This window comes from Anarhichas minor, unplaced genomic scaffold (assembly GCF_050575085.1).
Source record: "Anarhichas minor isolate MPS153535 unplaced genomic scaffold, ASM5057508v1 ptg000040l, whole genome shotgun sequence".
NCBI classification, from domain to species: domain Eukaryota; kingdom Metazoa; phylum Chordata; class Actinopteri; order Perciformes; family Anarhichadidae; genus Anarhichas; species Anarhichas minor.
The window spans coordinates 7,414,358-7,430,055 of record NW_027466486.1 but is presented as its reverse complement, the minus strand read 5'-3'; the positions used below and the strand labels follow the sequence as shown (position 1 = coordinate 7,430,055).

At 42.3% G+C, this 15,698-nt stretch overlaps 1 protein-coding gene across 1 annotated transcript in view; it reads right to left on the bottom strand.

The window, feature by feature from the left end:
* Positions 1 to 1,208: 1,208 nt before the first annotated feature.
* The window catches only part of dcdc2c (doublecortin domain containing 2C), a 31,172-nt gene continuing 16,682 nt past the window's right edge, over positions 1,209 to 15,698 (bottom strand). The window contains exons 11-12 of the mRNA XM_076108502.1: positions 13,032 to 13,040; positions 1,209 to 1,252 (exon numbers count right to left, since the gene is read on the bottom strand). Coding sequence (XP_075964617.1) covers positions 1,209 to 1,252; positions 13,032 to 13,040 — 53 coding nt within the window. The remainder of the gene's footprint in view (positions 1,253 to 13,031; positions 13,041 to 15,698) is intronic.

The window sequence follows — 15,698 nt, the reverse complement described above, 5'->3', positions numbered from 1 at the left end:
TTAAATATATATATAGAAAGTATTCCATTTTTTCATGTTCAGCGGTGCATTATGACAAATGTAAACCCATCAATCAAATCAATAATTGAGGACACGCCAGATGAAAAACTTGGTGAAGCTTCTACTAGTCGGTCAACAAGCGTCGTTTCAAACTTTGATGTTTTGACTGATTCTACCCAGACGTGAACTGTATTACCTGAAAGCATCCCGAGCATCCATGATGCAGCAATTTGGTACAAAAACATTTTCTCTAAATTGTCTCACACTTTGTCATACCTATTCTTGATTCTTTTCTGGCCAAAACTCAAGTTTCCATTTATGAAAAATGTCCGGTTAGGAATCTATCATTACGGCAATCACTCCCTCACCGTTGTATCATTTCTTCCCAAACATTCATCTCATCTGAAAGCCTGTAGACCGTCCCTGGGCCATTATTTCCAGATACACTATTATTTCGCACAAACGGTGATCTCCACAGGCAATCTTCATCTAGCTGTGGCATACTTTTGCCGTGGGAATAGAAATCAGACACCTGTCGGTGCGGTGGGAGGTTTTTTTTTTCCTTTCTAAAACAGCTTCCAAGCAGCCAGGCATATCAAAGCAGCATTGTGAAAATGTCTCCTTGGAGTAAGAGAAAGTTAGGTTGTAAAATAGCAAAGGTATTACGGTTGCCAGGCATTGGGGACTAATATAACACTCCTCCTTGTTGCCTTCATCGTCACTGACATCTGGGACAGTAATCATACCCTAAATGGAATCACCATGATGATGACAGCTTTTTAGGATTCATCATTTCTCTAAATACCTCAACAGTATACTACAGGTACAGAGGATCTGTGGAAGAGTGAAAAAGCAATATGCCTCTCTCAAAAACAATAAAAACACGTGGGACATGTCTGATGACCCTAAGGTCTTAAACATACACACATCATCGTAACGTATCTAAAATTTTGTATCATTGGCACTATCTTTACATTATTTTTGGTGCAAAAAAACAAATAAAATCACAATTTGTGTCTATACATCTATTAACCTATATCTCTCTCTTTGTCTTATTCACATTTTAAAAGTATTTTAAAGGCGGCGGTATTACAGCGAGGTTTGAGTTACCAGCAGTTTGGATCAGTCTGTTGTCTAAATATCTCCCTGGAGGACTGTTTCAAATGTGTGATTCCATGTCCTGGGGGAAATAACAGCAGTTGTGAATGTCATATTGACAACGTTCTTTGCCCCGGTGTTTTCACCATGAGATCTGGATGCAAAGCGTAAGAATAAAAATGATGTTGTAGGGTCACAGAATTGAATCCATGGAAACTGAACACATGGATCATGTGAAGACCATGTGAAGAAAAAAAAGCTGTGTGGCTTAAACGGCATGAATGCACCAAAACAAGAAACATGAAAAATACATTTTAGAAGTTCTAATCCTATGTCCCTCTGTTCACTTTGTTCATTTATCTCTCTTACCATGCCAGATCCCTCAAATTATTTTTGATGACTCATCTTGAATAACACTTGACCGCTCGTTTGCAGTTGGCAGATCAATATCATTTGTATGTTGTTTACATTTCCTGAAAATGTGGTTAAGATCTCATTTATTCATTTAACTCTTATCCTCCTCCTCCAAAGGTGAGGAAGGTGTGGGTGGAGGTCGACAGTCCTACAGCTTCACATCTCTCCACAGTTTGCATCGTGTATCGTTCGTCAGAGGGAAATATTGTGCTTTTTACTCCTCCACATTTATTTGACACTTTACTAGTTACTTTTTACATTAAAACATATGATGTAGTACTGTACTACTAATCTACCGGTATTATACTAAGTATCTGATATTGGTATTTTATAAAACAAGAATAATATATTATTCTATAATGATAAAACCATGATTCTGCACAATACGTCTTTTATACGTTGATCACATTTTGCTGATAACATTTTTGTGATTTTACTGAACATTTTGAATAGTATTTATATACTATGGTATTCCTACTTTTACTTGAGGATCTGAGTACCTCTTCCACCACAGGTTGCCGTATAGTGCACCTGACCGTACAGTACGCAGTCTACAGGTAAGACCTCTATTTATTCTGCAGCATTTGCACTGCCTATATTGCATACATAATTCAGTTCGCTCTTATCTCCGCGACTTCATTAATCTGCGGTTGCATCCATTGTGGCCTACTTCTTGATCAGGCTGTGGCTCAATACTCTACATTAACTGAACCCTTTTCTGTGGAATGTTCAATCTTAACGTGAGTCAGGTCACGAAGGACCACACAGCCGGAGATTCTGATTCTAATCATGAGGAGGACATCATACACATACTTGTTTAATTGGCTCATATAACCGTGTTGAGCAGGTGCTGATAACATCCCACATGTGCTGTTCTTCATAAGTGCGTGGCTCCTCCACCATCACCAAGAGAAGCGAAGAGGGCAAGCAAATGGATAGTCTGCTTGAGATATCCTCTGAGTAATTTCACCCTGTACATTCGAGTTGCTTCATTTCAAAAACCCTCCCCCCCCTCCCCAATCCACACATACACTATTATATGAAAAACATTATTAGTATTCACCAGAAATTAAGGAGAGCGGGAGAGGGTTGCCATATCCAGATGGATGCCCCTTAAATCGGTCTTCAATTAGTCTTCACTAACTTACATCTTCCAGTTGAATTCTGATGAGCTGATCTGGCAATTTACTCAGCCTGGCTGGAGAGCACTTGGTCCCCCTCCTGAGTGCAACCTAGCTGCTTTTGAGTATTGTGAACCTTTGATCAGTGCCCCCTTATTACGTATAAAAGCCAATACCATTAAATTCTGCATTGCCTCATCTCCTTGTCCATAGTACTTTCCCCTCTTCTGTATCAAAGATCATAGGCTCATGTAAGGAAAAATAAAAAAATAAAAATCCTGTGATGTGTAAAAGTAAAGCAGATGATAATACCTTTTAGTTAATATATCGCACATCTCTCCATTGCTATTATGGACCTGTGGCCTGTGTTCTGTCTCTGTAGCTAGCTACTTCCCTCTTGTGGCGAACCAGGACACAGAGACGCCTGAGACACTTACTGAGGTCAACATTTTCCCTTTCCTCCTTCTTGCATTTTTTTTTAAAACAAGAAGAAGATTAGAAATGTGTATAACACAACAACTACTGGCATCCATCTTTAGTGCCGGCTACATGCTCCTTGCCCCCCCCTCCCCACCACCACCACCACCACTCCGTCTCTGTAGAAAGTGGATCACCAGGGGAGCTAAACCCTATCCATTAACATATAGAGTCTTTATTTAAATCCCATTCACTTTTCCATCCATTTAGAAGAGTAATGCCAGCAGGTTACAGCGATGGCATTGCATGAGGCCCTGATTGAGCTTCAATTTGATCATTTTATCTGATTGTGAGGTAAACAGTATCATGATGGATAAGATCTCATTACAATAGGAAAGTGAGAGTTTAATTTCCTGTACATGTTCCATCTTTATTAATGTCAGAGGCAGCAGGTCGTCAATTGCATTACAGGCCTTGATACTCCGGCTGGGCATCCTGCTTGACACAAACAAGGCCAGCGAGCCAGTTTAGAGGGATTACATTTGGCACGATCCTATGGCCAATTTCGATTCGCTTTTGGCGTTAATACTGCTTTTCACGCTGTAAAATTTTTTTTTTTAAACTCTGAGTGTAAAAAGCAAAGCATTAAATCTAATGCCGTTCAATTAATCGGCACTATTGTTGTCTCCTCCCGATGTCTTGAGATGGCTGTGCCATAGTGGCAAGAGACTAGCTGATGTAGAAACAGCCCACTTGTTGTCTGTCAAGAAGGAAAGTGCAGAAGAAGACAGTGACTATCACACCCTGACACCACCCATCCAGTGATAGAACGAATCGAGGGGAAAAAAAAAAAACTTCAATAATAAACCTGTCAACACTCCAATCTGAATACCCAGGAGCCACAACTGTCTCAACCCTCCTCCCCTGGCGATAGTGATCATCACGGACACTCTCCTGAGAGACTGCATCTCATCTATCAGTCAGTCACACACACACACACACACACACACACACATACACATGGCCCGCTCATCACATCATCTCTATTTGTCCCATTATGTCCTTAACACAGTCTAAAATACCTCTGCTGCTCCAGGAAGGGAACTGTGGAGGGTGTGTGTGCCATCAGTGGCTTCATTACTAGCGCCCGGTATTGCCTATGCCTGTCGCTAAGACTCTGAGACAGCCTTGTTTGTTTGTTTCCCCGCTGTAATCCTCAGTTGAGGTTTGACGTGCAGCGTGGCGCCTTAGCTGTGTTACCCACAGGCCTCTGGGAGCTGGAGCTCCGTGCCATGTACCAGGAAAAGAGAGAGAGAGAAGCACGGGAGACTTACACCCCCTGCACTTGATCATTACCATGCTAAATTTATATTGATTGCTGTAGCTTAAGAGCTAAACGTGAGTTATTCCCCCGACGCAGCCCCTGTGTAGGATCTGTGGCGGTGGGTTGCTGGTAATCCAAAGAAACCACAACATGTGCACTGTGTTTGGCCATAGATATGGTAGCAGACACTATACAGTTCCAAGGAACCATTTAAGAAAACCTGACCTGACTTAGAGCAGTGCTTTTTAAACGATGGGTTGCTCTTGGATTTCACATTACATCCAACCCTGCGCGCAGAGACTTATATTGGGAAGGGGTTGCCCTGAAGGGACGAGTACTTGGTTCTTCAAGACTTTCCCAGGTTTTTACTGCCCTTGCTCTGCTGGATAAAGTTGCATGTTTGTGGTGTCTCTCCTCCTGCAGGCAGCTTTCATCACACATATGCATATGTGCTTTGCCCTTGACATTATCATCAGCAGATTTGTGCTAGGGGCCCCGAGGTAAGGTTGAAATACTGCTGAGGCTTCTGAGAAAGTGGCCCGCTTTAGAGAGAGTGTCCAAGGGCTAAATACGTACCCAGAGACGAAGGCAGAGGAAGGGAAAAAGCTCAGTAACTGAACCTAACAGAGCGCCCCTCAGGGGACAGCAGTAATTAAACAGTGATTAAATTAAGGGGCAATGCGGGCAAAACGCAGACTGATTGACACTCTGCTGGCTCTCTCTCTTCCTCTCCCCGTCTCCCTATCTCGCTTGCTGTCCCTCTGCGGGTTCAGCTCTGTCGTGGAGCATTGCTTTCTATTGACCTCCAATTACTCACCCCACTCTACATTCTTTTAGTTCCAATTTTCAAAAACTATTTTCTTAACAGAGCACCCTATAATTGCACATTTGTGTCTGAAAGGGCTGAGCTGCAGGGATTGGAACATTGAAGTTGAGTAAAGGGGGGGGGGGGGGGGACTTAAATGCATTGTGTCTTCCAATACTATCAATGTTTACTTCAGATAAACTACAATCACTCTAGCGTTGCGACCAGAGCACTATCAGTCTTTACTACAGATAGACTTACAAAAGTACAATCACAAGAAGCTGCCAGTGATTTAGAAACCGTACTCATGTGGAATCCAAAGCGTGTCTCCCTTTTTCCGAGCCTGTAGCCGGGCAGCTTCAGAAGTGCCTTATCAAATACTCTCCTAGGGGGGGGGGAAATACTATAAATTACCTTTGGTGACTCCTTAAACCCAAAGCAAATAGACAGACAGAAGAGCTGAGCAACAGCAATAAAACCAGCTTTAACAAAACAATCAGAAAAACCAAGACACAGAAATTGCCTCCCTGCAAATCTGAAATTCTTCACACGTCCCTGGCTTACCCTGCTTACCACAGTGCCCCAGGTCCTTAGACCCCTCGAATAGATTTTTATAAACCAGTTCTTGTGCATGTGAAAATACGTACTGAGGGCCCTGTTCTGTTCTGTAATCTGTTAAGTCTTCTGATAGTGAGGAAGCTCCTCTTAGTGTGTAATACAAATTCAAATATCTGTATGGAGATGGATTACGGGGCAGACAAAGAACAGGGGCCTACTTTAGTGGATGAGTTCAAGATGACAGGTATTGATTAAGTGCTCAATGAGAGCACGCCTATGAAAGGCCAGCCACCACACAGCTCATGAAAGAATCATATATAGCTCATACAAAAGGCGCTCAGCAAACACACAGGCGTGGAGTGTAGGCGTGAGCACATTCTAGCCTGTCATATCGTACGCCAAATAGTTGACAACCTGCTTGGTTTTTAATGGTCAAAAGCCATTAAAAATGATATTAAACTTTCCTGATGTATTTTGAAAGCACATACTGTAAGCACCTATATATCTAGTTAACTATTGAAGGAAGCAGACATCAACAGCGAGAAGATGAGTGTGCTTTCGTGGCACGAGGACAGAAGTTATTCCTTACGCCTGAATCCATTATCCTTTGGTTTGGCACCACACATTCCTTTACTCTTGACAGTGGTATTGGAGGGAAAAGTGGAAGGATGTTATCAAAGATAACGTGTGAATTTAATTTCTTGGTGAAACAGCGGAGCTGGAAGACTTAGCCCTCCCGAGCATAAATTGTGCAGTCGACACGCGGTTGTCAGGGTTTGTGATGATGCCGTGCGAAGACAGCTGTAATCGCAACAGCACTGCCAGCCTGACCCACCTCATCATCCTTGACATTTAGCACAGCGCTGTTTCCCTCTCTCTCTCTCTCGCTCTCTCGCTCTCTCTCGCTCTCCCTTCCTCGCAGTAAACAACTGTTTTAACCCTGATTTGTATCAGTGTAACCAGAGGACATGTAGTGACACAAAGTGTGGAAAACTTCTGAGAGATGGAGGGGGTGAGAAAGAGGCAGAGAAAGGGAAATGCAAGGAGTGAGGGGGGGAGTGAGTGAACATGGGGAAAGGAGTGAGAAGAAGAAAAGAGATAGAGATAGGGGGAAAGAAAAACAGAGAAAGAGAGGGAGACAACAGAGCAGCATGGAGAGAGATCTGGCCAGACTGCTGCCTAACAAGGGGGCTTCTGAGACTAATCTCTAAGGAAAGCTGTCAGGTCTCTGCAGACCATGTTCTGATGGAAACTAGGCAATAAATGCTTCTTAAAACCATAAATACGTAGCTTCCTGCCTAACAGTCACTGCTCAGACCCGGGTCTGAGCTCATTATGCTTCTTCTGTACTGGCAGGTGTGCACGCCAAGTTACAGGCAGGAGCACTAAAAGCCCCTTAACGTTAGCCTCTGCGGGATACGTGGCTCGCTTCTGGGACCGGCTCATCAAATCAAGACTCTTTTCTTTTTCTTTTTTTTTCGAAACCATAAGCAGTGTTGAAAAAAAAAAATCCATACTTGACTTGTGAGGTTTTGAAATTTTGAATGCACTCAAACAAACCATAATTGTTCAATGAGCAGTAAGACTTTCAGAGTGAAAACCCCAAACATTAAGTATGTATGGTTTCTATTTTTTCCCTTACTGTATGGAAGTGTGTGGTTTAAAGGTGGCTCATATGAATAATCAACCAGTATGGAAACATGTCCAGTTAAACCAAATATGTCAGAGAAGAGCATTTTACAGACCCATCAACTGAACATTTTCAATATACAATTTATTTGAGATCCGTGAATAGCAATGACAAAAGGCACGTTTGACTTGATTAGCTCTTGACATTTCCCCTCAATGAATGAAGGCAGCGGTAGATAAGGCAATCACTGCGCTGACATAGTGTAAATAAATAAATATGCTCATTTATCCCGGTCTCCAGATAAAGGCATAAGGGCACATAAACGCATGAATGGACAGCGTCTCTCAGCAGCCTGCCTGCCTCCCTGCCTGCTTCCCCTGCCTGTCTGTCTGTAGAGGCTGACAGTACAGCGGCGTGCCCTTCATTATCACCGGGTAATGCTCATCACAACGGCCGTGGCTTTCCTCCATAAAAACCCCAAGTCTCACTCACAATAAGAAATAGGGGAGATAAGGTGCAGGAGACCATTTCTCTTGACATTCACGATGGCAAACTCATCAGTCATGCTGTCAAAGGCACTGGTCTTGGCTAGTTTAGGATTTATGAGAAATAATGATGGGTCGAAAATAGCGGGTAAGGGCTTTGCTTTTACCTTTGGTTTGGGAGTGTTGTGTATCGAGGCACGCTCTGCATAAAACCCAATTTCTTTTGTCAGTGACCCTTGCACTGATATCACATCCAATCTCACCATGTTTGGGAGCTTTGGCTGCGCTTGTTTGAGTCGGCGCTGACATTTCAGCCTCACATGACAAAAGAGTACAGCGGCAATAAGCTTATTTAAAAGGGAGAGCATCACCACAAGCATTAAGAATGGGTGCCACTCTTTTTTGAATTACAGAAGTGAGGGTCTAGGCCTCTGCGCTGTTAATCACACTTTAATTCATCCTAGAAAAATCAAACAGCTCGGACTAAAGAACATTAACAGGGACCTGTCCTCTCCCGGACCCCATCTGAAAATGGGATGACAGCAATAATAGCATGTGTCAAACACTCACATTTTCTCTTCAAACTAGTGACAGGCAGTGACAGATGCTCCCACTGAAATTGTCTTTGTAAACATTCTGGGACACACTCCCATTCACGTCAGAGCATTTATTGTCATGTACCACAAGGTCTATAAATTCAACGTAAATGATTAATTCCAAAGTCATTTGAAAGTGGATTTCAATATTGTCGCAAGGGCAACATGGCTGAATCATATAGCACAACTATACAACTATAGATTATAGTCAGTCGGACTTTTAATGGGATCCCTATGGGACCATACTGCAGGGATGTCCTCAAGCATCAAATTATTAGTCCATTTCAGTTTATTAATTACTATTCTTAATATATCTTAAGAGAGTGCCAGGAGATATTATAGCCTAACTACCTAAAAGCTGCAAACGAAATGCTCGACATACATTTACATTAAACACATTAATGAAATACTAGATTGGCTGGGTGTTTGGCTCGCCGTTTTACTCCAAAGTTCACCAACCAAAACGAAGGCGCATGCTGCGAAAAAAGCAAAGTGCAACATTGCTTGGAACCAAAGTGTTGAGAAATTACTGGACATGAGAGTTTGGGGGCAATTTTTGATTCAAGTATGTGAATGAGACCTCTCGAAGCTCTAGGGTACTTGGATCTGTGTGGAAATTAAGCCATGAGATTGTAGCTGAGAGGATTGTGGATTGACAGCAACATTAGCCCCTCAGCACCTCTGCTATATCACACTATGGCTCTGTAAAGTAGAAGGACAGGAAAAGCAAATTAAATCTTCTTAATAGTAGCAAGGGATGTACAGTCAGGTTGTTTTGAACCTGCAGGACTGTACAAGTGCAGCACATGAAGGGTGGTGTTTTTAGTGGAATAAAATGAAGTGGCTCTGAAGTGTTTTGGTTAATGGGTCTACTCCAACCAACTTCATACAAAAGGCACTGCCATATTTATATCAATTTGAAACAAGCTCCTTCACAATGCCTTCTGGCCTATTCTTGAAACAGGTTCACGGGTCACGCTCTACTCTTTGCTGTTAACTTGAATAGATGCATTAAATGCATTGCATTACAGACTTACTCAGTGACAACCGAGTGAGAAAACACTCGTAGCCCGGCTCTGAGAGCACTCCGAGCAGATGGCTTTTGTTGTTGCTTTGTTGACGGTTTTCTCACTGGCTGTTTTTTTTTTTCTTCTTCTCCAGGTTCAATGACACCACACTGCTTTGCCACAAAGACTAACCGTAATGTACACAAAGCCCAGTCGGCAAATCTTTGCACAAGCAACATGCATGCACGCACACAGTTTTAAAGGAAGGAGGTACACAGAGGGAGCAAGGCGTTTTTCAATGCATTTAGATGAGACCTTTAACAAAAGGTCCCTAATGCAGATATCAATGAACCAAGGGACTGGGCTATCGGAGCGAAATTGGCTGACGGAGGGATGTCACCCCTGTGCATGAAAAATGATGGATGCCATTTGTAAACTTCTCCTCTACCCTGCTGCCCCTCCTCTCCTCCTGCACACGGACACAGGCATCCCTCCTTCATCACCTGCTCCTCCACTGGTTATTAAACAAGGAAGCGAACCTATGACTTTGCTGACAAATAACAAGTGGTCTGGTGAAATTGGCACTTTACTGGCTATTTCAACCGACTGTCAGGGAGTCCACGGAGGACCTGTGAGATTTCAGTGATGACAGAATAGATTAACATCATGGACTTTGTTTTTCATCTTCCTTTCATTTTCCATACTATTCTCCGAGGACATCAGCAAAATGAAACCAATATCTATGAACCCGCAAACAGACAACTGGAGCTTTCAAAATATTAGATTTTGTGTTTTGGATAGGACAATCTACTGTTTCTTTCCACTCACGCCATGGTTGTGCTTGATTTGAAAAGCAAAGGCAAAACCTAAATCCATCTAATTCAGATGAACAGATTGCTCCATTACAACATGCACTTTTTATACCCTGAAATAAAACAGATTTATGTTTCATATATACAACTTCTCACTTTTTGAAAGCATAGGGCTAAGGTCTGAATGCAAACATCAACACAGGCCATGCATAATACAACAATTTCCAGAGCTTGCCGAAATCATGCTCAGCATATAAAGTGTAATAAGCAACATAATATGCATACTGAGCATTTCTAAGGAAACAACGATATATTGCTAATCATCCTAGAATGAATTACGGCCGTTTTAAAAGCGGTGTGTTTAGTCAAAGGTACTGAGGTTAATACAGGCAAACAGACATCTCTGCTGGAGAATGAAAACCTCCCAGTGGAGTGCGATGGTCGGCCTAAACGCTGACATTGTGCTTTCGGTGATGGAGTGACTTTGGGAGGGTTTGTGGTCTGCCAGTGTTCAAAGCTGTGCCTTGAGGGTAAGGGGTAAATTTGCTAAGTTAATCACATAATGAGGCCAATTAAACACGAGAGAACCCAGGTGAACTGGGAGCTGCCACAGAGCCTCGGACAAACGAGGCCCTGCTGATTCCTCTGGACAGAGGCTGGACAACCCAGTTTCAGCTCGGATAATCCTCTACTAAGTATTCACTTCAACACTTATACAGTGTATCTTATTAATGTATGTACAGTATATCGGATTATGTGTCTGTGACTCTGTATTGGGTGAATTAATTTAGCCGGAATGTGTACATTAACATCCAGGGTAGCCAGGATTAGGGCTGCGACTAACCATTATTTTCATTATCCTTTAATGTGTGGCTTAGATTTTTTTTAATTGAGCCTACATTTACTCTATAAATGTCAGAAAATTATAAAAAATTCTCATTGCAATCCTGCGTCCACAGTGATGTTTTTGAATTTGTTTTGCCAGACCAACAGCCCAAAGTAAAACGGTTTTGGTTATTTCAAAGAGATTTTGCGTTAATTGTTTTTGCGAGTGCGCTTAACTAGTTTAAAACGGGCATTACCTGGTTGGGATAAAATGACGTCACATACATGTACATTCTATACAGCAATAAGGATTTAGCCATGTTTGAACCAAAATCTCATAATTGTTTTCTTCTGTTGCCAGCTGGCAGTCAATCTGATCAAACTTCATGCACACAGTTCTAAAGGAAGTAGATTAGCTGCATCTGGACCGGGTTTTTCTACTGTTAAACTCTTAATAAACTAGAAATATGTCCTCAATCGAGTGCAGATCTCCGCCAGGGATTGAATGATTACAACCCACAACTGGCTGACCCCCTGTCTAGACACCAATGAAGGCGTCGTAAAACACACTTCATTAAAACTCAAAAACAAGCGGTGATGTATACAGGCAATCGGCTCAAAGTAGTCGTGTAAGACATTTTATACAATCTTTCCAAAAACAATATTTAACTCACCAAGCTGTCTGCACACGTAGCAGCAGCTGAATGTTACTAACTATGAGTACTGGTTAGTACCATTAGCTGATAGCCAAACACTAAAGAAACTAAAAGAGTGTTAACTGTGTCTCTGGGGGTGGGAGATTCACTCAGCTGTGTTATCACTAGCAGCCCCTACCTGCCGGGGGCCGGTAAAGAGTAGTGAGTGAGTAGTCAGCAGGCAGTTAATGCCAATATAAAAAAGGCAATTAAAGGTGTTTTGAGAAAGTGTGAGTCACCACAACCACGAGAGGTCCTTGAGCATGCAGCCATAACTGGGCAGAAAAAACTAGTATGCAGTTTGCGAGATTAGCTGTGGACAGACACAGAGGTGCACACTCACTCACGGACACACACACACACACACACGCGAACGATCGCACAATCCTCCTGGCGCGGACTTATACTTTGGTTTGGTATTTTCGAATCATTGTTTCAGCACTAGATTGGATTTATCTTGATAATGTTCAGGAGTAGTATTAAGCACTCTGTCACTCAAACCTCAAACAACACCAGACCCATTTCACCTGAACTTCTGCTAAAATTGATCAAATATTCCTGACATTGCACCCCTCCATCAAAAACAAGCATTTTGGTGGCTAGCCTGCACTCGGTGCCCTTGATTGTTACTGCTGGGAAGTGTTGTTGACGAGATTATCTGAGTGTCCGAGTGCTCTTGGAGGGTCTACAGGAGGATAAATCACTCTGGCAGCAATTAGACTTCCCTGAGTGCTTCCTACATACCTGAAACTTCATAGGCACAGCAGGCCTGAGGTCAAAGAATAGGAGGGTTATGCACTGAACAGGATGAATGGTAGTGAAACAGTATTTTACACTGTGTATGTGCCATCCTCTTAAACATAAGAGTCCTAAGAGCACTATAATCTTGGAGTGTTGCCCCCTTCCAAACTATTTCTACTTTAAGTACAGATCGAAGGGTTGGAGCATTAAGAATCCTTGCGTTATGAAACAGAAATGTCTGCCTTATTCTGTTCAACGAGCTACGGCCTGTGGGTGTTAAATGCTGAACAGAACTGGCCAAGGATAGAATATCTTGCTTGCAAGCTGTAGGGCTACCATGAATGACAAGCTGTGTCGCTGTCACGGACACAACACAAAGCAGTAAGTAATTGCAGAAAGAGCAGTGCATTAAAACATGAATACATGTAGAGTTAGATGGACACTAATGAAAGAATATTTCATCGCCATCAAGGGTTTATAAAAAGGCCCACCACTCTGCCCACCGCCATCCACTAATCTGGATGTAGAGGATTTGCCCAGAGTAAGATGGACAAGGGAAATTAAGGCAGGCACATTTACACCAGATCATATTGCAATGATTTGTTAATAAAATGCAAAGCGACAGTCTGGATGTGAGACAGCGACTAAAGCGCGCCCGTGATTTAGACTTAATCCATCATTATCCCGCCTTTGAAGTGACCTCGCTGTGCGTGTTCCCACTGTGACCCAGAAGCACACTCGCAGCGTCTTCATTAGCCAGGATGAAACAGAGCCGCAGCCCACACGACTTTGATGTCCCGTCCCGTCCACACAGACATACAGATGCACACACAGCACACCTACTCACACATCACAGATATCCTTATCCCTGACTACACTGAGGCATGGAAAAACATTATGGTTTTTAATCAATTATGGCTCTCACCTTTGGGGCAGCACATTCATTACATATGATAGGAGTAGCTAAGGGACAATATTCCAATTGCGTGCCGAGATTGAAATGAAAGAAATTGTATGGTTAGAGGGTAGAGAACGACTGCAATTTCGCACAGACGAACATCCCTGGCTGGATTTACATATGTCCACACAAAAGGCCTACACTGCTGATATTTCACTGATATAATTTATGTGTACCCAGTGATTTATCGTCCTTAGATCACCGTGTAGAAATCAAGCACAGATCTCCTAAAGAGGTCCATGCATGCTGCCAGTAAATGATAGCCGTTATAAAAGTTTACCATGGCAATGAAATGGAACGAATCCATCAAAAAGGCACAGATTGCCGTCATGCAAAACGGTGTCCAATCAGAGGTAGTTATGTGGTAGGAAGTAAAAAATAAAAAAATAAAAAAGATTATACACATGCAAAATATGCATGCAACAACACTGGACTTTGTTGGGAAAAAAAAGCAATCAAAATACTTACAAACTTCCTGTTATTAAAAAAAAAAAGGTAGCCAAGGAAGATGTGCTGATAATTAACTATACATGTACATGTACTGGGATCAAAAGATGTACATACACAGCTCTCAGGTCAGCTAAACAGCAGACGAAACAATAGTAGAGATCAGTTGATGTTAAGGTACTCTACTAATCCTTGTGTGAAATTAAAATAACAGGTTCATTATATGGGACACTACTTCCTATTTGATGTGCACTATTTTTCACCATGGAAGGTTATGGTTGTTGTCAGGGTAAGCAGCAGTAAAAGGCAGTTGGAACTGGGCTACATTAGCATCTGCCTAAATCTAAAGGGTAAAGGGTTAGTAAGAATTTATAAGTTAAGTATTTATAGGTAAGTGAATACATCATTTTCACATTTTGATAATCTTATTCATACTCAAAACTCACTCAAGTCAAAATGATGTCAGGTACCAGATTATGAGTAAATATGCACGTGTCTTTATTTCTCTGCAGCAAAAACTGATATATTTACCGCTGTGTGAAGACCACCCGAAAGTAAATACCTGGCAAGTGTGGCCAGAAAATGAAGTCTAAAAATCTTTAGAGATCTTTTTTAAAGCTGCTACTTTGAAAATAAAGACATTGAAAATATCACGTATTCATGAGCAAATGTCAACAAAAGAAATGACTCACTATGTAAATTGAAGCGTTCCCACAACAAAATGTGTGATCCTTAAAGAAAGAACCCATCTGTGTATTTGGCACTCTGCTGGTCTGCTGGAGTGTACTACCATACAAAAAAAAAGAGGTGTGAGCACCCATGCGGTTAGCTCCACAACACACATGTTTCTGCACGGAGTGGAAGAAGATTTCTTTCCCCAGGCAATGGCCCGTCAGGCCAGACAACCCGGCCGGGTGTTAAAGTGTGAGCCGGGTACACCGAGTAACAACAGGGACATCTGCCCTGGGAATGCTCACATCCATCTTACGAAGGACAAGCCAGTCTGGGAAAACGAGGGGATGGAGCGAGAAAGAGAAGGAGAGAAGAAGTAAGAGGTGGGGGGGACAGGAAAGGAAGCGGTAGGGAAGAAACAGAGAGAAAAAAAAATGTGTACACGTATGCGTGCGTGCACAGTGCTGGTGGTGGACAGGAGCTGCAAAAGGAGCAAATGAGTGAAGACAAGGTGACACTAGACAGAAGGGAGAGGTTGGTGTAACAGTAATAGCTAACTAGACTGTCGGCACCATCTGCAGACAGTGAAGGCAGAAAGAATTACATAAACATGTAATTCTCATGATGTTGCGGTCATTAGCAGGCGTGGAGTGGACATTAACATCTACAATACAAAGCACTAGTGAAAAGCTGAAACTTTACTGAGTGAATGAGACAAATGCACTTTTAAAACTTCGTTTTGCGAAGCACTACAGATAGAAGCACAGCAAGAACCTTATGGGAATAATGGTTTTAATTTAATATTCACACGTGTGTTAATAACTCATTATGTATTTGCGAAAACAGATTGCTACTCTCATATTTAATCAAGCATGACATAAGGAAGGTCAGTTGAGAGGACAGCAGTAAGTCTCAGCTCCCACCGTCATGCCCGCTTCATAACCATCTGGATATGACCACAAACACTGCAGTCAGCAATCTGGGTGCAGTGATATCATGTGGCATTCGCCATTTGTTTTTATTTTTAGACCATTTCCTCATCACTGTATAATCAGTATATATGGTCTCACCGATACAGCACTCTTTCCCCCCC